Here is a 22,967-nt window from a genome sequence, read left to right as displayed (position 1 = left end):
GGTAAATCACTGGATTAAAGAATCAACTATACTGACTTACACTGCTACATCTTGACACTGTTCTTGGGACCAAGAACCAGCATATCATTCATGACTCCAAAATATAAAACTCTCATAAATACTCACAAAAGAACGAAGCAAGCTCTTATCACCTGACTTGCTAGTCACTTGGGTGGCTGCCAAGCAGTCTTTGGTCCAGATTATATTCTTCCATTTAGCCTCTCAGCATCCCTGTGAGATGGGTTTTGTTGTTATGCTCATAATAATAAGTGGAAGAACTTGAGGTTCTAAGAGGTTACAGTGCTTGCCCAGGGTCACCCAGCTGATCAGGGGCAGAATCTGAACTTGAACCCTAATCCTTCTCTCTGTAAAGCTCATGTTCTTAATCACCATGGTATGGTCTTCATGTGTCCTCATTCACTGAATTCTTATGTTTTCCTACTCTGGCACCATGAGAACCAGAAGCACCGATGTCCAAGGCAGGGGAAGATGAATGTCCCAGCTCAACTTGAGTGCAGATTCACCCTTCCTCAGTCTTTTTGTCCTATTTGTAGACTGGGTTAGATAATGCCAGTCTGCTGATTCAAATATAAATATCATTCAGAAACACCCTCACAGATACACCCAGAAATGTTTTACCAGCTATCTGGGCACCCTTAGCCCAGTCAAGTTATCACATAAAATCAATCATTGCACACTCCATGCTGATAGGCAAGTGTGGACATCCCAATGTAATGGCTTCATTGTATTTTACGATGTAGAAAATGCACTTGTGTTGCCTTTTGAGAGTGTTTCATGTTATAACAATGCCAAAACCAACAGCAGATTAATGGAATTGGTAATTAGTTGCTTGATTGAAGAGCCACATGGCCACATGATCAGCCTCTCATCTACAACAGGGCCCGGTAGTGCACCAGGATTGTTTTTCAAAGGGCATATACGTTTTTGCTACAAATGACATGGGCTTGCTCCAGAGTCCTGGGGTATCTGTGTAATAATTCTCTAGTTAGATATTGCCATAATCTCTGAATGACATCTTTTCCCATGACTGACAGTGGGAACACCATGGGGTCTGCCATGGTGGTATGGCTCAAGTAGAGGGGCAACTTGCACTGCAGCCTATACCAGCTGCAGAGTCCTTTGTGACTTCATAAAAGGGTGCGAATTTCTGTACTTCCCTCACTCTGAGATGTAATAGTGGTTTTGATCTACTATCCTGGCCAGGGAAGTGGCAGTTTCAAAGGCATCCCCATGACCTTCCTCACTGTGATAGCTCTCACTTAACCTCAGGCTAATGTGGGGTAGTGTCTTTTACCAAGCATGTCCTTTTTGAACATACAGTCAGGGCACAGGGAAATGATCACCAGGTAGGTCCACAGACACAGCGGGCAAATTGCAAGCCTGACTTGGCCAGGGCTCCATTTTCCATTCTTGGCTCCTACATGCCCCTATTCTAATGGAGACAGAATCTGGTGACACTTTGGATTTTCCTGCATCGTTATCAGTGTTGATCCTTTGCCCAACAGTCTTTGAAATGTTGAGTGTTTCCCCTTTTTTGGTGTATCATCCTCTGAATAAATGGCCATAGGTCCCTTGGGGGAAACCATTACTATATATACTATGGTGTTGCAGGGTCCTTTCCCAAGGGAACTCTGCCTCCTCCTTGTTATTGGCGTCTAGTCTGAGAACTGGGTCAGGTCCAACAATCAGGAAAGGATGATGACTTTTTATTGGAACAACTGCCCTTAACTCCCTGGTCATCCAGCCTTGATTTCTTCTAATGGCATAAATTGAATAGTGCTCTTTCAAGAGACTCATCCATTAAGTTGCTAGGAGGCCACATTGTATTCATCAGGTCCCTAACTCTCTATGGGTCATGACCCCTGGCTGCCTCTCCAACCTCACCACTCATTATAATCATTGCACCCACTTGGCTTCTATTGCTCTGGGAGTCCTGCCTGCCCTGTTGCCCTTATCAATCCAAGCTCTGTAACAGCCCCTTTTCCCAGGAGGCCACCATCAAAACACCTCTTGATGCAGGTGCCCCTCTCTTGAGCACATTCCTTATGGCCTTGGGGAATGTTTTGTCCCCTGGGACTCTATTTCCAGACTTACATAGCAAACATATCCACTCCTCTTCACTGTGCCCACTTCCCTTGGCCTTTTAACTCCTTCCACCAGCTCCACAGTAATTCTGGAATTTCACACTTTTCTGCATTTCTAGGAGCCATCCTAGGAGTCAGGGAAAACCTTGGCCTCACAAGCAAATGGGACTACAGTTGTGTGCCAACATGCCTGGCTAATTTATTAAAACTTTTGTAGAGATGGGTCTTGCTATGTTATCCAGGCTTGTCTTGAACGCCTGGCCTCAAAATCTTGCCTCCTTGGCCACTCAAAGTGCTGGGATCACAGCTACCATACCCAGACAAATTTTCTTATTTTTAAAGGCTGAATAATATTCCATTGTGTGCACTGCATACATTAATTTTCTTTAACACATTTATCCATTTATAGTTACTTAGGTTGCTTCCACTTCTTGGTTATTGTGAATAGTGCTGCAGTGAACATGGGAATGCAGTTATCTCTTTGATACCCTGATTTCAGTTCTTTTGGATAAATACTCGGAAGTGGTACTGCTGGAACATACGGTAGTTCTGTTTTTAATTTTTTGAGGAACCTCCATACTGTTTTTCATAGTGGCTTCCCAACAAGTACAAGAGTTCCCATCTCTCTACATCCTCACACTTGTTATCTTTTGCTCATTTTTTTTTTTTAAAAATGATCACCACCCTACCAGGGGTAAGGTGATATTGCATTGTGATTTTGATTTGCATTTCTCTGATAATTAGTGACACTGAGTATCTTTTCATACACCTGTTATCCATTTGTATGTCTTCTTTGGAGAAAGATCTATTCCAATCCTTGGCCCATTTTTAAATCACGTTATTGATTTTTTTGCTATTGAATTGTAGGAGTTCCTCACATATTGTGGAGATTAACCCTTATTAGATACGTGGTTTGCAAATATTTTCTTCATCCCGTAGATTGCCTTTTCAGCTTGATTGTTTCCTTTGCTATGCAGAAGCTTTTTGGTCTGATGTGGTCTCAGTTGCCTATTTTTGCTTTTGTTGCCTGTGCTTTACCTACTTGGCCAACTCATCTTTGACAAGATTGCCAAAAATACACAGTGGGGAAAGGACAGTGTCTCCAACAAATGGTGTTTGGAAAGCTGAATGCCCACATGCAAAATAATCAAATTGGACCCTTACCTTACACCACACACAAAATCATCTCAAAACGAATTAAAGCCTTAAACATCAGACCTGAAACTAAAACTACTAGAAGAAAACATAGGGGAAAACTTCATGACATTGGTCTTTCCAGTGATTTCTTGGATGTGACACCAAAACCACAGACAACAAAAGGCGTTTATTGTTATATGGCGTGTGAGGAAGGGGTTCAGTTCCAGTTCTTCCAATGTGGATGCTCAATCATCCCAGCAGCATTTGTCGAAGGGACCATGCTCGCTCCACTTCTTTGCAAAGCCACCTCTTAAATATTCCCAGAGCCCATCTATGTGGGAGTCTGTTTCTGGACTCTGCTCTTTTCCATTAGTCTATTTTTTGTATCCTTGAGTTAATACTACCTTGTCTTCATTACTACAGCCTTATAAATCTTCGCATCTTTGGGAGAATTCTGTTCTCTTTTTATCAAGTCATTGGTTCCTCTTAGCCCTTTCTATTTCTACGTTAGTTTTATACTCAATTTGTGACGCTCCTCCCAAAACATGGGGAGGCGTCTGATTGGAATTGCACAACTTAGTTTGGGAAGAATAACGTCTATATTTTATACATATCTATGTAGAATTTGATAATGCTGGTCAGGAACTTGGAGTTTCTTTTCGTTAATTTTAGTCCTTTTTAGCGGCTGTAACAATGTTTTATCATTTTCCCTGCAGAGATCTTTCACAGCCTTTGTCATAGTTATTCTCAGGCATTTGTTTCAGTACTATTCTACTTGGTGCTCTTTCTTTCATTTCATTTTGTAATGGTTGGTTCATGGGAGACTTAAACGTTTTCAGTGGTGATATTTGGCTATATAACATTATAGGTGATCTTTGTATTTTTCTAAATTTTCTGATTTTATTGACTTTTTGCACTAAACTTGTATTATTTGTGTGGCCATGAGAAATAATAAACATATTTTTCTTGAAAAAAAAAAGCTTTGAGAAGCACTTCTCTCAGCTAAGCTCTGATCGTTTACGCAAAGTTGGCAGGCACAGGCTACAGAAAGCTCTGGGGTGCTGTTGTTTGGAGCTGCTGGTCCAAGGACAAATTCACAAGATTTGGAAACCGAGGAGCAAGTGTGTAAGAACAAGGAAAACTATCGTATAAAATTGAAGCATTGGAGCCGGAAATTTCTGAGCGTCCAGAGATAAATTTCCTCAGCTCCTCCCTGCTGACAAAACCAAACTAAGAGCTAATGTTTAGCCAACAGAAATGAGAGTGAAGTTCACGGAAGAAATGAGGACACAGCTGGAAGTGTTCAAAAAGAGGAAACAAAACCTAAAATGCAATAATAAAAAAATTAATAAATAAATAAAAATAAAAATAAAAAAAAAAGAGGAACAATCAATGTCAAGTTTTGAGGTCCAGGGTTGATAGGCTCAGCTTCATGTTCAGTCTCCCAGTTCAACGACAGGGTGAAATTCGATGTCCTGCTGTCTTTGAGGCCCTGTGTGAACTCTCCCAGATCACCCCTCCTTTTCCTCACACAAATCCCCTCCTTGCACACCCCTCACGCCTGTCTGTGAGGTGCCGGGGGCCCCCCTCCCAGCCAACTGCAGGTAGTATTACTCCTCCCCAATCTTCCCTTCAGGCAGATCAAACCCAGGGCTCTGGAATCAGACTGCCTAGGCTCAAATCCTGCTTCTGAATCTTATGAGACGTCAAGATACTTGCCTAACTCCTTGGTGAAACAGGCTGTCCTCTGACAAATGGGTGTGCATAATTTGGGAGGCTAAAGCAGGAGGATTGCTTGATCCCAGGAGTTCAAGACCAGCCTGCATGACATAGTGAGACCCTGTCTCTATAAAAATAAAATAATTAGCCATATGTCGTGGCCCGTGCCTGTAGTCCTAGCTACTCAGGAGGCTGATCTGGAAAAATGGCTTGAACCCACAAGGTTGAGGCTGCAGTGAGTCATGATCAAGCCACTGCACTCCAGCCTGGGCAACAGAATGAGACCCTGTCTCAGAAATAAGTAAATAAGTAAATACATAAATAAATTTGGGTGCAATTGTGGCTTTTAGTGTTGTAGAGAGGATGAGCTAATGGATGATGGATTTATGCCAGTACCTCACATATAGCTTATTTTAAAGGAAGTTAGAGCTTATTATCATGATTATTCAAAAAATATTTATCAAAGGCCTGCCCTTGGCCATGTTCTGAGCTCAGTGCTGGGAATGCAAAGATGAACAAGAGACTCTTCAGGGACAATTGTCCGATGAGGTAACAGGCACTATTTATGAGAGGTCTAATCAATAGAGTTCTATTTCTCTTATAATTATCTAATAAATGATCTAATAATTTATTAGGGTGCTAATAAATCTGATGGCAGGAGTCTGTGGGAGGCAATGGCCAGGTCTCACTATGTTGCCCAGGCTGGTCTTGAACTCCTGGGTTCAAGCAATCCTTCTGCCTCCATCTCCCAGCATGCCGCAATTATAGAGGCATGAACCACTGCACCCGGCCTAAAATCTTATGTTAATAAAAAAAATACATGTATTTGAGGAGTACAACTTGATGCTAGAATATCATACTGTATACCTGAAATTAGCATTGATTCCAATTCTCTGGTCACACGTCATTTGGAGCATAGGGTCTTTGGTGGATTTAAGAGGTGCCTCCCTCCCTACTCTCAGCCATGTGACACCCAGAATCCTATGAAATTAAAGATTTTGTGTTTGGCCATAGGAGACTTCTATTCACCATCTTTTTTCTGTCCCACAAATGGCCAGGCCTCCGTAGTCTCCCACATTACAGCTTTGTCCTAGAAGGTTTTTTTTCTGTTAAACTGGCTCCACTGAGGATTTGAACCAGCAACCTTGCAGTTGCAGACTCTATACCTTAACTACTGTACTAATAGGCCACTTACAGCTTTGTCCTAAAATCAACCTTACTCTATAGAACATGCATGATTACAGAACATGCAGGACTACTATGATCTTGGTGCATCACATGGTCAAAGTTTGATTTATTAGTTAGAATAACACCAGCTGCTGTAACAAACAGTCCCCCAAGCTGCAGCATGGCTGAGATGCAATTTAAGTGTCTTTTTCACTTAAGTAATCGTCATATTGCATGTTCTGGTTGGCAGATGACTTTTTTCCATGCAGCAATTCAGGGACACTGGTTCCCGTCATCTGTAACTCTGGCTACAGGCAGGACAAGAGCAAAAGGGAGGGGCCATGTTCCCTTGGGAAAGTTCTTGATTTGGCTCATGCCTGTAATCCCAGCACTTTGGGAGGCTGAGGCAGGAGGATCACTTGAGCCTAGGTGTTTGATACCAGCCTGGGCAACATAGTGAGACCCTGTCTCTATTTTTTAAAAAACAATAAATGTTTAAAACAAAAATACAAACTCTTGGTCTGGAAACAGCACCCATTATGGTCACTCACATGCCATTGGTTGGACTCAGTCATGTGACCACACCTACTCACAAGGGGGGCTTGAAAATGCTGTGTGGGTGTGTGTTCAGGAGAAGAAAATAGAAGATTTTGGTGAACTGGTACAGTCTCTGCTGCACGCAGGCTTTAGCTTCAGGGAAATCGGTTTTAAGCCCAGATGGACTCAAGCAGTCATTTTACCTCTTAAGACTTAGTTTCCTCATCTGTAAAATGCATGGAGCAGCACAGTCTTCACCTCGGGTTGTTGGTGGATGGATTAAATGAGATAATACAAGCAAAGTGTTGAACACAATACCAGACACACACTGGTTCTCCATAGATGTCAGCTCAACACAGAGTCAGTGGACTAAATTGCTAACCTATGTTACATATTCCGCCCTATGCTGAGTGCTTTGCACAAAAGCAAGAATTATCAGAGATTCTGATTTTTTTCCACTGTGCTAATGTAAGAAGTTGTGGAGATCACATCACAGTTCACAGCGACCGTCTATGTTTGGGAGCAAGGATGCTGGAAGCAGAATCCAGCATAGCTGTAGCTTGCCCAAAATTACAGACACCTTTGTATCTACTGAACTGAATCTTTTGACTTGAAGACCAAAGACTGTAGCATGCCTGAAGGGACAGCCTCAGGACTGTGGATGCCTGTCCCTCCCCTGGCTTGGATTTTTGCTGACCATTGGCAAACCCACTGAACTCAGGATCACCGTATAAAGTGACGCGTTGAGCTTAGTGCCATGATGTTTAGCATTTGCAGGAAGGTCTCATGATTTTTCTGCTAAGTCAGCTAATAGGTAGTCCTCTGTCCCTTCAAGTTACTAACACACCCTTCAGGAATTTGAATATCCAATCCTTGATATTTTATCAACCCTTCATTCTGTGGTCAAAAGGCAGATTTCTCTCCCAGTTGAGACTGGAAGTTAGCAGCCTGCCTTCAGGGATGGGTTGTGGTTGCCTTCTGCTCTGTTTCCCTGAGAAGCTACAAAGTCATTCCAGGGAGGGCTAGAGCAGTTCTTTCTTGAGAGAAGACATTTACTCCTTCCCAGTGTATTGATTAGTGATTGCTACATAACAAACTACCCCAAAACTCAGTTGCTTGAAATAACTGTGAAGTGATTGATGCTCATGTGAGCATGGGTTGGTTGATGAAAACTCAGTTGCTTAAAACAACTGTGAAGTGATTGATGCTCACGTGAGCATGGGTTGGTTGATGCAGGCTGGGCTCAGCTGGGTGCCTCTGTACATGCTGTGGGTTCTCCTGAGCTTGACTCCTTGCTGTTGCATTAAAGGCTGTTCTGTGTGTGTGTCTTCTGGGGCCCAGGCTGATAGGTTTTGGACATGGCAGAAGCATAAGGGGGTAAACAGAGACACATGAATCCACTTAAGGCCTCAGCCCAGCACTGACATGCCATCATTTCTGCTCACATTCCACTGGCCATGCAAGTCACATGGCTGAGCAAACTCAAGGATTTGGGAAGTAACAATAGTCTTTAGTGGAGGAAGCTACAATATCCCATGGCAAAGCATGGATCCAGGGAGGAGTGACATGGAGGCCAGTGACTCAGTTTACCACACTGAGGTCTGGCAGATGGCTAGAATTGGCACTTTCTCTCAAGGGTTGGGGGAGAGGGTGTGTTTATGGATTCTATGGCGATCCTGGGCCTGGGAACCTCTGTAAGTCTCTTTCCCAGGGCCTCTCCATCTCTCTTCTACATGGTCTGTTCTAACTCCTGCCTCATCTAGATTTCTGTACCACACCCAGCTTCTTGTGAGCATCTCTTCGCTGCCAGAGGGCCCTGTTAGACAAGCCTCCAACATGACCCCATGCCAGCATTGTCACCCATGTGTTCACACCTGAATCAGAGGAAATGCCTCCCAAATGAAGCCCATCCAAGTGGAACCCCACTACCCCCATCAGGCAACCACAGGCCTCTTCAGCTTTCCTGGGTGTGAGGCAGACCTCAGAACCTCTGTATCTCCCAGCTAGATGGAAAGCTCTCCAAAGGGTCCTTGGGAAGCCAGCTGGATTGAGGCAAGAAACATCACACCTCCATCCATCTCCAAAAGGGAGGGGAGACACCAGCTGACATCAGTTCTCTCCAGTGCAATCACCTTGCCAATCATTGCTCTTCTCCACACTCCAACCCCTTTATATATTCTTGACATGGTTGAGGAGTCCCAAATTCTGCATTTGGGAGTTTGTTGCATACTTAGTTTGGCTTCTGGAGTCATCTATATAGGAGCCTCAGGCAATGGGACTTTATTTATCAAACCATTACTGGATGCCAGGTGCTGTTCCAAACACTTAGTAAATATTAACTCATTTAATCCTCATATAAATCCTATGAGGTAGGTGCTATTAAGATCTTTATTTTACAGATAGAAAAGTTGAGGCACAGAGAGGTTAAGTAGCCCAAAGTCACACAGAAGGCAACTGTCTTCTCACCAAGGCAAGAGGAGTCCCTTTTTATGATAACAAGGTGGAAGAAGGGGAGGGGGAGATGAACAAGAAGACGATAATGATAATGATGGCCTTTTCTGAGTCACTGTGATCAGCACTTCATGTGCATTCTCTTGCCTTTCCTGTCCTTTGAGACAGGTATGTCAGACTTTCCCCATTTCACAGATGAATAAACTGAGGCTGATATCGTTTGAATGTCTCTACCTAAATCTCATGTTGAAGTGTAATCCCCAATGTTGGAGGTGGGGCCTGCTGGGAGGTGATTGGATCATGGGGGTGGATTTCTCATGAGTAATTTAACTCTGTCTCCTTGGTGCTATCTATCCTCATGTGATAGTGAGTGCATTCTCATGAGATCTGGTTGTTTGAAACTGTGTGGCACCTCCTCCCCACGTTCTTACTCCTGCTTTTGCGATATGATGTGCCTGCTCCCCTTTTTGTTACATCTTGATTGTAAGCCTCCTGAGGCCTCCCCAGAAGCCAAGCAGACATCAGCACCATGCTTCCTGTAAAGCCTGCAGAACCATAAGACAGTTAAACCTCTTTTTCTTTATAAATTATCCAGTCACAGGTATTCCTTTATAACAATGCAAGAATGGCCTGATACAGATGCTTAGAGAGGTCAAGTGACCTACCCAAGGTCACATCACTGATAAAGGACAGAGATGGGATTTGAACCCACCTCTGTCAGGCCCATGTACAAGGCCCCTTGTCCTCATGCTCACTGCCCACTGTGGAGCAGGGCACTTGGAACACACCCCAGGGACCTGTGCCCTGCTGGGGCCCTCCTCCTGCCCTAAGTCCCTGCCTGCCCCAGGCTGGTGCTCTGAGTCTCCTACAGTCTACTCCTCAGCCTCAGTGGCCTCAGTCGCCTTCAGGGAAGGACTAAGGTCTCCTTTGGTCCCTGCCAATCTGAACCCTACCCCAGTGTGATGTGACCCTCAAGATCCTGACTCTGGCCTCTTACAAAATAAATCTGAACAAAATCAAGGTTCATTTTAATAGCATCAGGCTGCTGATGCAGACATTATCAACTCCATCAAACCGTATTCCTTCAAATGTTATGCTCCCCTGGGGGTGGGTGCCCCATGGGACGTCACACATTCACTTGGTGAAATCCACATTCATTTGGGGCACTCTTTCTCTCTTCTCTAACACACACACACTCCTTGGTTAGCTGGCTGCTGATCGCATTTCACGATATACTGGTTTACAGGAAAATATGATGGTTGACTTCCAATCCCAGATTTTTCACTGATGGTTTCCATATTTACACCATCTTGGCCAAAGTCTCTAGGTCACCATTTCCACACATACCCACACATCATAAAGAGATATGTTTTCTTAGTCTTCTGTTCATGTGGTCTGGAATTGTATTTGCTTTTGTTTTGGGCTATCCTGAGTAGCTCATTCCACTAATAGGCATAACCATAACCATGGCAGCCTCCACTTATTGACATTTATAATTTTCCAGGCATGTGCTTGGGACCTTACATTCGTTATTTCATTCTATCCTCACATCACAACCTTGTGAGGTGGAGGAGCATGATGGAAGGAGGAAGGAGCTAAAAGCAAGGAATCTGGAGCCTGACTGCCTGGGTTCAAATCCTGGCTCTACCAATTACCAGCTCTGTGACATTGGGTTAATTTCATAACCCCTCTATGCCACTTCCCTATTTCTTAAAGGAAGCTGACAATAGCATCTACCTCATTGAATTCATGTGAGGATTAATTGAGTTAATATTAATAAAGTGTTTGGAATGATACCTGACATCTGGTAATGGTTTGATAAATAAAATCCATTTTAATGATGAGGAAACAGGCTCAGAAGAGGGCACTCACTTGCTCATGTTGTGCAGACAGGTTCCAGACTCAAACTCAAGACCATCTGCCTCAAAAACATCTAAAACTATTGCCCTGCATTCTCTTCATTTGACAGATAATAAAACTGAAGCTCAGAGAAGCTAAGTGACTCGCTTGGGACTGCACAGCAAAACAAGACAAGCAAGACCTAGGGTCTCCAGACTGCCAGAGTGGAGATGCTTCTACAGGCTTTTCTCACTGATGCCCTCTGGGCAGACGGGCTCCTTAATATGAGAGTGAGCTCACACTCCTTTTTCCGTTTTCAGGTGAACCTGACACCGGTTGGCAGAAGGCACTATGCCAATAATTAGTGAACATGTGGTGAATTTGCAACAGACAAGAGGAGCCTCATTATCCTATAGTTTCCAGGTTGCTTAGGGAGGCAGAAATCACAGCAAGGAAAATCTTCAGTAATAAACAGACATCTTGTAAAATTAATTGCAACCAACCTCCCTCCCTACTTAAAATTAGTATCTATTTCCAGCTCTGCTTTCAATGCCCCCATATGCACACAAGTGAACTCCCTCCCTCTCTTCCTCCCTCTCTCCCCGTCTCTCTATCCCTCTGTGTCTCTGTCTGTCTGTCTCTCCCTCTCTCTGTGTGTCTCTCTCTGTCATTAAAAAATAAACTTTAAGAAAAAAATACAAGGTAGATTTACACAAATAGTGGGAACTCAGTCTTGAGTTAGCTGTGTATGACTGAAAAGGATGCTGTGGTTTAATCTTAACAATAATCATAAAAACAATAACATAAAAGTAAACAAACAACATGACTGCTATTTACTCAGTGCTTATCTGATGCCAGCCACTTTGCTAAGCCTATGAATGCATTACTTCCCATTGCCACAGATGAGAGAATTGAGGTTCAGACAGGTTAAAGTCATTGTGTCCAAAGTCTTGCAGCTGGTGAGTGGCAGAGCTGGGATTCAAATCCTAAACTGCCAGCCTTCAAAGCCTGTGCTCTTAATCTCTACCCCGATGCCTCAGTGCTTCCTTGTCCATTGAGTTAAGCTCCATAGGCGCACATTCCCTGTCCTGTCTTACTGTACAGTCCCAGGCAAGTCACTTAGCTACTCTGAGCCTCAGTTTCATAATCTGTCAAATGAAGGTAACGCAAATGATTCCTAGTTGTGATGAGGGATCATCATAGAAATCCGCCATTTCCAGCCTATTATGCAGTTCCTCAAGCACTGTGACTCCAAGTGGCATCATCTCCTGGAAGAACACACTGTCTTACTGTCATTCCCTCCTTTGTCAACTGATCCCTCCTTGAATCTCACTCTTCCCCTACTCTTAGTCCCCCATGTACTGCCAGCTGATTAAATAAAATCATTTTTGAAAATCATAAGTGTTGGCTGGGCATGGTGGCTTACTCCCGTAATCCCAGCACTTTGGGAGACCAAGAAAGGCAGATCACGAGGTCAGGAGATCGAGACCATTCTGGCTAACACGGTGAAATCCTGCCTCTACTAAAAATACAAAAATTAGCTGAGTGTGGTGGTAAGCACATGTAATCCCAGCTACTAGGGAGGCTGAGGCAGGAGAATCTCTTGAATTGGGGAGGTGGAGGTTGCAGTGAGGCAAGATCATGTCACTGCACTCCAGCCTGGGCTACAGAGCAAGACTCTGTCTGAAAAAAAAAAAAAGTACAAAAACCAGCAGAGGCTGGACCAGATGCAGCCCGTGTGCCATACTGTGCCAGTTTCTTCCAAAATTTTATTAAGAAAAATTTCCAAGCAGACACATTGAAAGAATTTTGCAGTGAACAATCACCCATATACTCACCACGTAGATTCTACAGTTAACATTTTACTGCACTTGCTTGATTACACATCTTCAATTTCTTCACTCTCCTATCCATCCACGCATCCATCTTATTCTTTTGATGCAACCTAAGATTCTTTTTCTGCCAAGTGCGATGGTTCACACCTGTAATCCCAGCACTTTGGGAGGCCAAGATAGGTGGATCACCTAAGGTCAGGAGTTTGAGACCAGCCTGGCCAATATGGTGAAACCCCGTCTCTACTAAAAAATACAAAAATTAGCCAGACATGGTGGCACACACGCCTGTAATCCCAGCTACTCGGGAGGCTGAGACAGGAGAATCACTTACACCCAGGAGGCAGAGGTTGTAGTGAGCTGAGATTCATCGTGCTGCTGCACTCCAGCCTGGGTGACAGAGCGAGATTCTGTCTCAGAAAAAAAAAAAAAAAAAAAAGATTGTTTTTCAAAAAGAAACCAGCAGCAATTTCTTCCCAGGCGAGTACACAGTGATTAGTGAGTCGGCCTAAGCAGACAGGCAAAATGAGAGGGAGTACCTATAGGTGGGTACTGTCACTTTTTATATATAGGAAACAAACAATAGTTTTCCAAGGAGAACAGCAGATGATTTGCTGCTGTATCAACAAAGAATACGTTTGACAGTAGTAACGGAATGTGTAATGGATATTCTGAGATGTTTTGTTACACCCACAACTGTGGGTGACCTATTCAGATATGCCTTCTCATTGCAAGCACCCCCCAAAAAACTCCTCTCTTTAAGATTTTATCTAGCCATGAATCCAACATTTTCTCATTTATTTGCTTATTAATTTTTTTGTCCATCTTCTCTTGTTAGAATATAAATTCCATGAGAACAGGGGCCTTTCACTTATTCACCACACATGTTCTGTGCTAGACAAGTGCCTACCATATACTCAGTAAATAAATAAATATTTATTTTTGAGCTGGAGTTTCACTCTTGTCACCCAGCCTGGAGTGCAATGGTGTGAATTGGCTTACTGCAACCTCTGCCTCCTGGGTTCAAGGGATTCTCCTGCCTCAGACTCCTGAGTAGCTGGGATTACAGGCATCTGCAACCACACTCAGCTAATTTTTGTACTTTAAGTAGAGATGGAGTTTCACCATCTTGGCCACTCTGGTCTCGAACTGTTGAACTCAAGTGATCCACCCGCTTCGGCCTCCCAAAGTGCTGGGATTACAGGCATGAGCCACTGCGCTCGGCCTCAATAAATATTTGTAAGAATAAGGAATGGATCTGTCTTCCACATCTCATAAGTTGTCTTTTATACATTTTTTCTCTATGTCCTGCTTTCCTGTAATCTCGGGTAATTTCCTTCATTCCATCTTCCAGTTTACCAGTTTTATCTTCAGATATATTTATTCAGCCTATCTATGGAGAAGGTTTGATTTTTCTGTTCTTCTTTGGTTCTATTTTGCATTATTTTTTCACTTCCAATGCGATGGGGTTATTGATTTTCCTAACTGTTCTTGTTTCATGGATATGATGAATAATTAGGAATATAATGAATAATTATAATGGATATAATATCCAATCCCTCTGAGGATGTTAATTGTAAATTTCTAAGACTGTCTTAGTCCAATTTGTACTTCTAAAACAGAAAGCCTCAGACTGGGTAATTTATAAAGAACAGAAATGTATTTGTCATAGTTCTGGAGACTGAGAAGTGCAAGATCAAGGCTTCAGCAGGTTGGGGCCTGGTCTCTATGCTTCCAAGATGGCACGCTGAAGAAGAAATGTTGTGGCTTGGGGAAGGAGGAACACCATGTCCTCACATGGCAGAAGAGCAGAAGAGAATGAACTCATCCCTGCAAGCTCTTTTCATAGAGGCCGTAATCCATTCATGTGGGCAGAGCCCTCATGATACAAACAGCTCCTGCTAGAGCCCATTTCCCAGCTGCTGCACTGGTGATTAAGTTTCTAACACATAGATTTGGGGGGACAAATTCAGACCGTAGAAGACTCCTTCTCCTTTATTGATTATTTCAATGTCCTTACATGTGAGTTTTTATGTTCATAGCGTTCAATCTCCCAAAATAATTTGGCAACTTTGGATGTGTGCTTTTTGCTCCCTGGGGATGTTCTGCTTGTCTCCCCGTGAAGTCAGTACCTTCTTACTGCTGCTGGAGTCAGAGGTGAGGAAGGAGGAAGTGCCAGGAACAAGTATTTTGCACACAAGGCTTCCTGTTCTTTCCAGATGTAGTCAGGTGTGCTGGGCACTTCCCTGCCTCTCTGCCCCATCCTCACTGCTCCCTCCCGGGACAGGCACTTCTGCTTCCTGTTACTCAACACAGAAAGGTTGGGGCAGGAGATCACATGTCCTTAGAGGCTGCCATTACTATGCCAGCACGACTGACAACCATGACAGTTAACCTACGGTCTCTTCTCCTCCTTCAATCTGTTGTGGATATCAGGAGACCGGAGAGACCAATGGGTGAAACAGGAGGATTTTATTTAGGTGCACCGGCTCAGTGGATTTGTATCTGAAAACTGAGCAAAGGACAAAGAAAATGAGGTACCTTTTATACATTCAGGATGATGCAGCAGTTAACAGGTTTACAAAAGCCAGAACAAAGAACAGTTAATTAATGTGTAACATGTCTTCTGATGTACTTTACATTGAAAAGTAACATTCTTGAGAAACACATTTTGCAGTTTCTATGCTTTGTGATCTTGTAGCTAACCAGAGTAAGAAAAACAGGGATTTTTAGATGCCCGGGAACTTTGTCAAGAACGTGAGCAGGATAGATAAGGGTTAAATGGTTTTCAGGAAGGCAGTTTAATATTTCTGCATAAGCAGAGCTGAGGAGGAGATATTATATTAAACACTGTACAACACAGTAAACTTTATTTTATTATGCAGCAATTACAGACCATTGTTATTATTTAATTTCTCTCTTCAAATCCACTGCCTGGAGCCTGCAGCTCCTCAGAGCCCTTTCCACTCTGCATAGGCACCCCCTCCTTTATGCGTTTTAGTTGGAATTTCCTCCTTCATCCAATCCCGTATCTCTTTCAGGGATCTGTTTCCAGTTCACCCAGGGCACCTCTGTTTAGAACCCAGCAGCATTATTAAAGTTTTTCCATCTCTTTCCCACCATTTCTAGAGGCTTGGGATGGACATTGAGGACTTGTGCGTGTGTTCAGCCCACTTTCCTGACCCAATCTTGACCCTTCTGTGTTCCATCTTCTGAAAATGCCTCAAATGTCCTGGTCCCATGACTGCACTCCTTCTCAGTTTCCAACCCTGTTATTTCCATTATGCTTTTAACATGTCTTTGCCGCTATTTTAATAGGATCTTGAGTGTGTGTTCAATCACCATCTTGAATGAAAAGTTTCTAAAGTGGCCTATGACTCAGGAAGAAGATCATGATTAATGGGAAAGCATGAAAATCATCACTGAATTCCTTGACTTAAATCCCCGCCACAACACCTGGCCTACAAAATAGTCTCCTGCCTATACTTGAATAGTCCAAGTGATGCAGCATTCACTCTTCAAAATATTACCTGTGTGTACATGCTACAGACCCAGCATCTCTCCCTCTCATTGACCATGACCTCTGAAATTCACTCTCTGATCCTATTTTCTTTCAGTTCAGGTGCAGACTTCGGGAAGCACTAGCTAAGACTGTTACCTGAATTGTATTCAGAGCTAGAGTAAACGCTGGGTCCCGGAGCTGACAGAACAGAGGACCAGTGAGTTTTTTAATAAAATGGGGAGGCGGGTGGATCACGAGGTCAAGAGATCGAGACCATCCTGGTCAACATGGTGAAACCCCGTCTCTACTAATACAAAAAATTAGCTGGGCACAGTGGCGCGTGCCTGTAATCCCAGCTACTCAGGAGGCTGAGGCAGGAGAATTGCCTGAACCCAGGAAGCGGAGATTGCGGTGAGCCGAGATCGCGCCATTGCGCTCCAGTCTGGGTAACAAGAGCGAAACTCCGTCTCAAAAAAAAAAATAAATAAATAAATAAAAAAAATAAATAAAATAAAATGGGGAGGAAGGAGATAGGCTATGGCTTGGGCCAGACCTGGAAGAGAGCTCAGGTGTGCAGTCTCTGGGAACCTGGGTGGAGAAGCAGCAGGAAATAAGCAGAAAAAGGAGGAGTCAGGCCATGAAGATAGAAGCATTGGCCCTGGATTCAAATCCCCACTCTGCAGTTTATAGCTTACAGTCGCTCAGCCTTGTGACAGTTCCAAGAGAATACTTCCCTATTGTAGCTTTGTCATGTTTTCATATGTAGTATTGTTGTGCAAGGTACCATTCTAAACTGACTGACTTTCCTTCCTCCCTTCTCCGAAATAATTTTTAATTCTTGCAGACGGACTTTAGAATCATGTGTTTGAAGTTTTCAAAAATGCAATTTTTATTGGAACTGCATTACATGTATAAATTATTTAGGAAGAGCTTGCTTTTGAAGAGGGCAGCGCTGTGGACTTGGGCTGGGTTTGAATCCAGCCAGACAACTTTCCAGCTGTGCTACCTTGGACAGGTACCTAGTTCCTCTGTACCTTGACTTCTCTATCTGTCAAATGGGTGATGATAATAGCACCTACACCATGGTTGTTGGGAGGAGTCAGTGAGATTCTCCAGGTGTACCTTATTATCACTGGTGGTGGTAGTAGTGTTTAGAACCCATCCCTCAGCCAGAGAGCAAGGTAGGAGTTATCCGTTTATTAAATCCTGACTTTGTTTTTTTCATGTAAAACTTGCACGTTTCTGAAATACTCAGAGTACATTACTCAATATATACCCATATGTTCTCTGGACTTGCTGCTGTCAGGACATTTCGTTTAGGTTGTGATTAGTTCGTTGGAGCTGGTGGGGGCAGGGACGGCTGGAAGCAGGGAGATGAAGGAGAAGCCGTAGCTAGAAAGGGGACTAGGAAATTGGAGCCAGGTCCCAGAGCTGCTAGAAAGAAACGAAACTGAAAGCAAGGAATTTCCGCAAGTTTCGGGGAGGAGGAGAGGAAGCTGGGGAAGGCAGGGTCTCCAGCGTCCGTCCCCCTTTCACGCCCCGCGCGGGACTGAGGACCTAGGACCCGGCGCAGCGCCCGCCCCCGGGGCCAGCGAGCTGGGCGTGGTGGGGAGAGCCGCGCAAGGAAACGAAACCCGAAACCCAGAGGCCGCGGCGGAGCCTTGCTTTCTCTGGCACCTGAGCCGGGCTGCCATGGACGTGTACGGCACGCGGGCCGCCGCGCTGGACAGGTTCGTGGCCAGCAGGCTGCAGCCGTGGAAGGAGTTCGTGGAGAAGACGCGGCGCGCCCTGGGCGCCCTGGCCGCTGCCCTGAGGGAGCGCGGAGGCCCTCCTGGCGCTGCTGCCCCGCGGGTGCTGAAAATCATCAAGGTGAGGTCCCACCTCAGGCTCTTTGTGTGTCCAAAGGGAACAGTCCTAGGAGAACGCTTAAGCCTCATAGCCTTACGGTGGGGGTGGCTTTATACGGCTTGTGCGCTTCTCATTCATTTCTCTACCAGATACTTCCAATGTGCCAGCCCTGTGCTAAGTGCCCTGAATATATCAGCCAGGTAGGTACTCTTAACCCCCGCTTGACAGATGGAGAAACTGAGGCACAGAGAGGCACAGTGAAGTGTCCATTTCTGTGAGAGGCACAGCCAGGATTCAAACCCAAGTAGCCTGATTCCTGCATCTGGGCTCTCAGAGGCTGCCTCTCATCCGTTCATTCACCCACTCACTCACTCATTCACCCAGGCATTCAAACAGACCATGGGCCTCAGGCTATGCCAGACCCTAAGGACACAGAAGTAATAATACTTCATAATAGTCAGAATAGCCCAATTTATTGAGACATTACCAAATACCAATGAAAATTATCTCATTTAATGAATATTATCTCATTTAATCACCACTTCAGTGAGGTAGGTATTATTGTACCTGTTTTATGGATAGGGAAACTGAGGCTAGATGCTAAACTACTGCTCCGAGTCACTTTTTCTTTTCTTTTCTTTTTTTCTTTTCTTTTCTTTTTTTTTTTTGAGACGGGGTATTGCTCTGTCACCCAGGCTGGAGTGCAGTGGTGCAATCTCGGCTCACTGCAACCTCCACCTCATGGGCTCAAGTGATCCTCTCACCTCAGCCTCCCGAGTAGCTGGGACTATAGGTGCACACTACCGTGCCCGGCTAATTTTTTGTAGAGATAGAGTTTTGCCATGTTGCCTAGGCTGGTCTGGAACTCCTGGGCTCAAGTGATCCTAAGTGCCTCGGCCTCTCAAAGTGCTGGGATTACAAGTGTGAGCCACCACACCCAGGTAATTTTTGCATTTTTTGTAGAGATGGCATTTCACCATGTTGGCCAGGCTCCAAATCACTTTTTGTCACTTAAATACAGCCACAATGCCGCTGTGACCCCAGGACACTTGCAGATTCAGGGAGGAGGCAAGTCATGAACTATCTTATCCTCAGGGTAAATTTGGGGGTGCCAGGAGTGGTCGAGGGAACCTGGGTGTGACAGAGCAGATTTGGAGGTTGTCAGGGGAGGGGGTGAAAACAGAGTAGAGATGGCCTCAGAGCACCTGGTGGTTTGCTGGGGCTGACTCTCAGCTTGGGAGGTAGGGAAGGAGGAGGAGAGACTTGTAGCCAAGGAGGTGTGAAGTCCCATTTCTACCTCAGAGATGAACAGGAGGGATTTTTGTGCAGCAAGAGAAAGCCCTGGCATCCTTAGCTTCCCTGGAAAGGGGTGCAGAGGAGGGGTCTCTGGCACAATCTCCCTGTGCTTTTGTTTCCTCCTCTGTAAAGTGAGCACATAATGGTACCTTCCTTCTGGGACTATGAGGAAGGTTCAGTGAGATGAGAGTGTGCAGAACGTGCAGGAGGTGGCCAGCTTGTAATAGTCCCTGCTCCCACATTGTCAGCAGCCCCCACATAGTGGGAACTGGAAGTAAAAGTCCTGGCATAATCATCAGGATAAATAGGGGTCCCAGTTTAGGGCAAGACTTGCTCCTGGAAGGCTCAACGAGATGTCAACAACCACCTGTGGAAGCCTGGCCTGCAGACCCCGGCTCAACAATGGATGAATGAATGAATGCACTCTCACACCTGCTTCAGTGATACACGTGGGCTAGGGATGGATGTTGGCTGCTTTCAGAGGGTGAAATGCAACCAATCGACCCAGAACCTCTGTCCGTCCACACATTTATTCCATCAAGATTTTACAACAGGGGTTCTAAGTTAACACACTTGTGAATAATTAACATGGTTAAAAGAATAGTTTTATGAAGGATAAAAACATTATGTTCTGGGCCCAGAGTAAACACTACCAACAGGTAATTCCCCTTTGATCTTTCGCTGAGAGGACCACCCAGCACAAAATTTACATGAGTAAACAGTAAGAGTGGAAACAAAGGGATGTGGGGTAAACAGACTTAACCTGGGAGGGCCTTTCATCGTCTCTATCTCTTTCCTATGCTAATATTCATGAGGTGGCTGCCTTCAGCACGCCTCAATAAAACCTTTTGGCCTTCCAAAAGGTTTGAGATTACAGTCTGTAACTTTTCCTAATATTTAATACTTTGCCAGCCACACCGAGTGAATATCAGCAGCTCAATCCTTGTTCTTGCTGTTTACTGGCTGTGTAACTCATTTCACCGCTCTGAGCCTCACTGCCCATATCTGCAACCACATGTAACTACATCACAGTTGTTTTGTGTTGGAAGTGAGTTTAGAGATGTCAGATCCCAGATGCAGAGCAGTGGCTCTGACAATGTTTAGGAGTTTCCTTTCCAAATCCTCAGGCTGGAAACTTTTTGCCAAAAGAAACACTGACCAGACAGGTCTCAGAAATTCAGTGAGTCATACCACAATTCTATACCCATTCTGAGCAAAGATTGCAAACATGTGTTCTGCAAAGTAGAATTTGTTTTACCTGTGGTCTTGGGTTTTTCAAAAGTTAGTTGCCAACATTTAAAAATCATGGATTTAGGCCCGCCGCGGTGGCTCATGCCTGTAATCCCAGCACTTTGGGAGACTCAGGAGGGCAGATCACTTGAGGTCAGGAATTCCAGACCAGCCTGGCCAACATGGTAAAACCCTATCTCTACTAAAAATACAAAAATTACCTGGGCATGAGTGGTGACGCACACCTGCAGTCCCAGCTACTCAGGAGGCTGAGGTGGGAGAATCACTTGAACTTGTGAGGTGGAGGTTGCAATAAGCCGAGATCGTGCCACTCACTCCAGCCTGGGTAACAGAGCAAGACTCTGTCTCAAAAATAAAAATAAAACAAAAATTATGGATTTAGCCTGGCATGGTGGTGCATGCCTGTAGTCTCAGATACTTGGGGGCCTGAGGTGGAAAGATCACTGGAGCCCAGGAGTTCCAAGCTGCAGTGAGCTACTCTCATGTCTGTGAATAGCCACTGTACTCCAGCCTGGGAAACATAACAAGATCCCATCTCTTAAAAAAAAAAATGTAGGCTGGGTGTGGTGGCTCATGCCTGTAATCCCAGCACTTTGGGAGGCCAAGGCAGGCAGATCACATGAGGTCAGGAGTTTGAGCCCAGCCTGACCAACATGGTGAAACCCCATCTCTACTAAAAATACAAAAATTAGCTGGGCATAGTGGCAAGCACCTGTAATCCCAGCTACTCGGGAGGCTGAGGCAGGAGAATTGCTTGAACCCGGGAGGTGGAGGTTGCAGTGAGCCGAGATTGTGCCATTGCACTCCAGCCTGGGTGACAGAGTGAGACTCCATCTCAAAAAAAAAGTAAAACCTAGCCAGGCATGATGGCATGTGCCTGTAGTCTCAACTACTTGAGAGGCTGAGGCAGGAGGATTGCTTAAGCCCAGGAGTTCAAGGCCACAGTGAGCTATGATTATGGCACTGCATTCCAGACTGGGTGACAGAACAAGACCCTGTTTCTATGGAAAAAAACAAAAATGAAAAACTATGGGTTTACATATTAAAATTGCTTCTCTTGAAATCTCAAACCTGGTTACCCTGGACCCACATTCCCGCATGGCTTTGATGCCTACAGCCTTATGGACACAGTTTTTCCCCAGCACACTCGCCTCGCTCAAGTTGCATGCCAGACTGCAAGGGCACTAGAATTGTACAGTATGGAATTCTGAGTTACCTTTCTTTGCCTAGGGAGGCTCCTCTGGCCGGGGCACAGCTCTCAAGGGTGGCTGTGATTCTGAACTTGTCATCTTCCTCGACTGCTTCAAGAGCTATGAGGACCAGAGGGCCCTTCGTGCAGAGATCCTCAGTGAAATGCAGACGTTGCTGGAATCCTGGTGGCAGAACCCAATCCCTGGTCTGAGCCTCGAGTTTCCTGAGCAGCACATGCCTGGGGCCCTGCAGTTCCGCCTGACATCCAGAGATCCTGAGGACTGGATGGATGTTAGCCTGGTGCCTGCCTTCGATGTCCTGGGTGAGGGGTTTCTGGACCATTCCAGGATTGGGGGCAAGATCATTGGGAATAGCAGAGGACTTCCAATTCTAGCCCAGCCACTGTTGCTGTGTGACCTGGGCCAGCCTCTACCCTTCCTCTCAGCCTCACTCTGTGTACTAAACATATTAGACTCGTGCTAGACAAAGGCAGAGAAAACCCAGATCCTCCTGGATCTGTGGTCCTGCTGTCAAGACACTTGGTCCTCCCACAGGCATCTTGGAGTTTCCTTCAGCTACTGCCTGGAGCGGTTACTGCTCAACCCTTCCACAAATACTCCCAAAAGCTAAGCCAAGTAGACGTGGCTAGCAGTTGGGGTCTGGGGACAAAACCAGAATTCTGCAAAATCTTGTCTTATATCTTAAAAACATTAATGTGATTTTTGCATTCTTCTTCGTAATATACCTATGCTCAAGTTAAGATTAAAAATATGCCTCTGTGTCCTCATCTTTAATAAATAAGGGTAATAACAATGGGGATAATGGTAATGTTATAGAGTTGTCAGAAGAATTAAATGCATTAATATATGTAACAAACTTGGAAGTGTGCCTCATGGCCAGGCGCAGTGGCTCATGCCTGTAATCTTAGCCCTTTGGGAGGCCAAGGTGAGAGGATCGCTTGAGCCCAGGAGTTCAAGACCAGCCTTGGCAAAATAGCAAGACCTAATCTCTACACGTAATTTTAAAAAATAGCCAGGTGTAGCAGTGCATGCCTTCCTGTGGTCCCACTACTGGGGAGGCTGAGGTGGGAGA

At 44.8% G+C, this 22,967-nt stretch overlaps 1 protein-coding gene across 6 annotated transcripts in view; it reads left to right on the top strand.

The window, feature by feature from the left end:
• Positions 1-17,981: 17,981 nt before the first annotated feature.
• OAS3 (2'-5'-oligoadenylate synthetase 3) overlaps positions 17,982-22,967 on the top strand; it is a 29,670-nt gene continuing 24,684 nt past the window's right edge. For 5 of the 6 annotated variants that reach the window (XR_010343821.1, XR_010343820.1, XR_010343822.1 and 2 more), the window contains exons 1-2: positions 17,982-18,158; positions 21,915-22,197. Coding sequence is in view for 3 of the 6 variants with exons in the window: in XM_064379800.1 (XP_064235870.1) it covers positions 17,982-18,158; positions 21,915-22,197 (460 nt within the window). In the remaining 3 variants the exon portion in view is untranslated. Of the gene's footprint in view, positions 18,159-21,914; positions 22,198-22,967 lie in introns of those variants that run through there. The other variant, XM_064379801.1, reaches the window with a different exon arrangement.

Source organism: Aotus nancymaae, unplaced genomic scaffold (genome assembly GCF_030222135.1).
Source record: "Aotus nancymaae isolate 86718 unplaced genomic scaffold, 86718_ANA_hifiasm-v0.15.2.pri h1tg000021l, whole genome shotgun sequence".
Classification (NCBI taxonomy): domain Eukaryota; kingdom Metazoa; phylum Chordata; class Mammalia; order Primates; family Aotidae; genus Aotus; species Aotus nancymaae.
The sequence above is the reverse complement of the archived record's forward strand: the minus strand, read 5'-3'. Positions and strand labels throughout refer to the sequence as shown.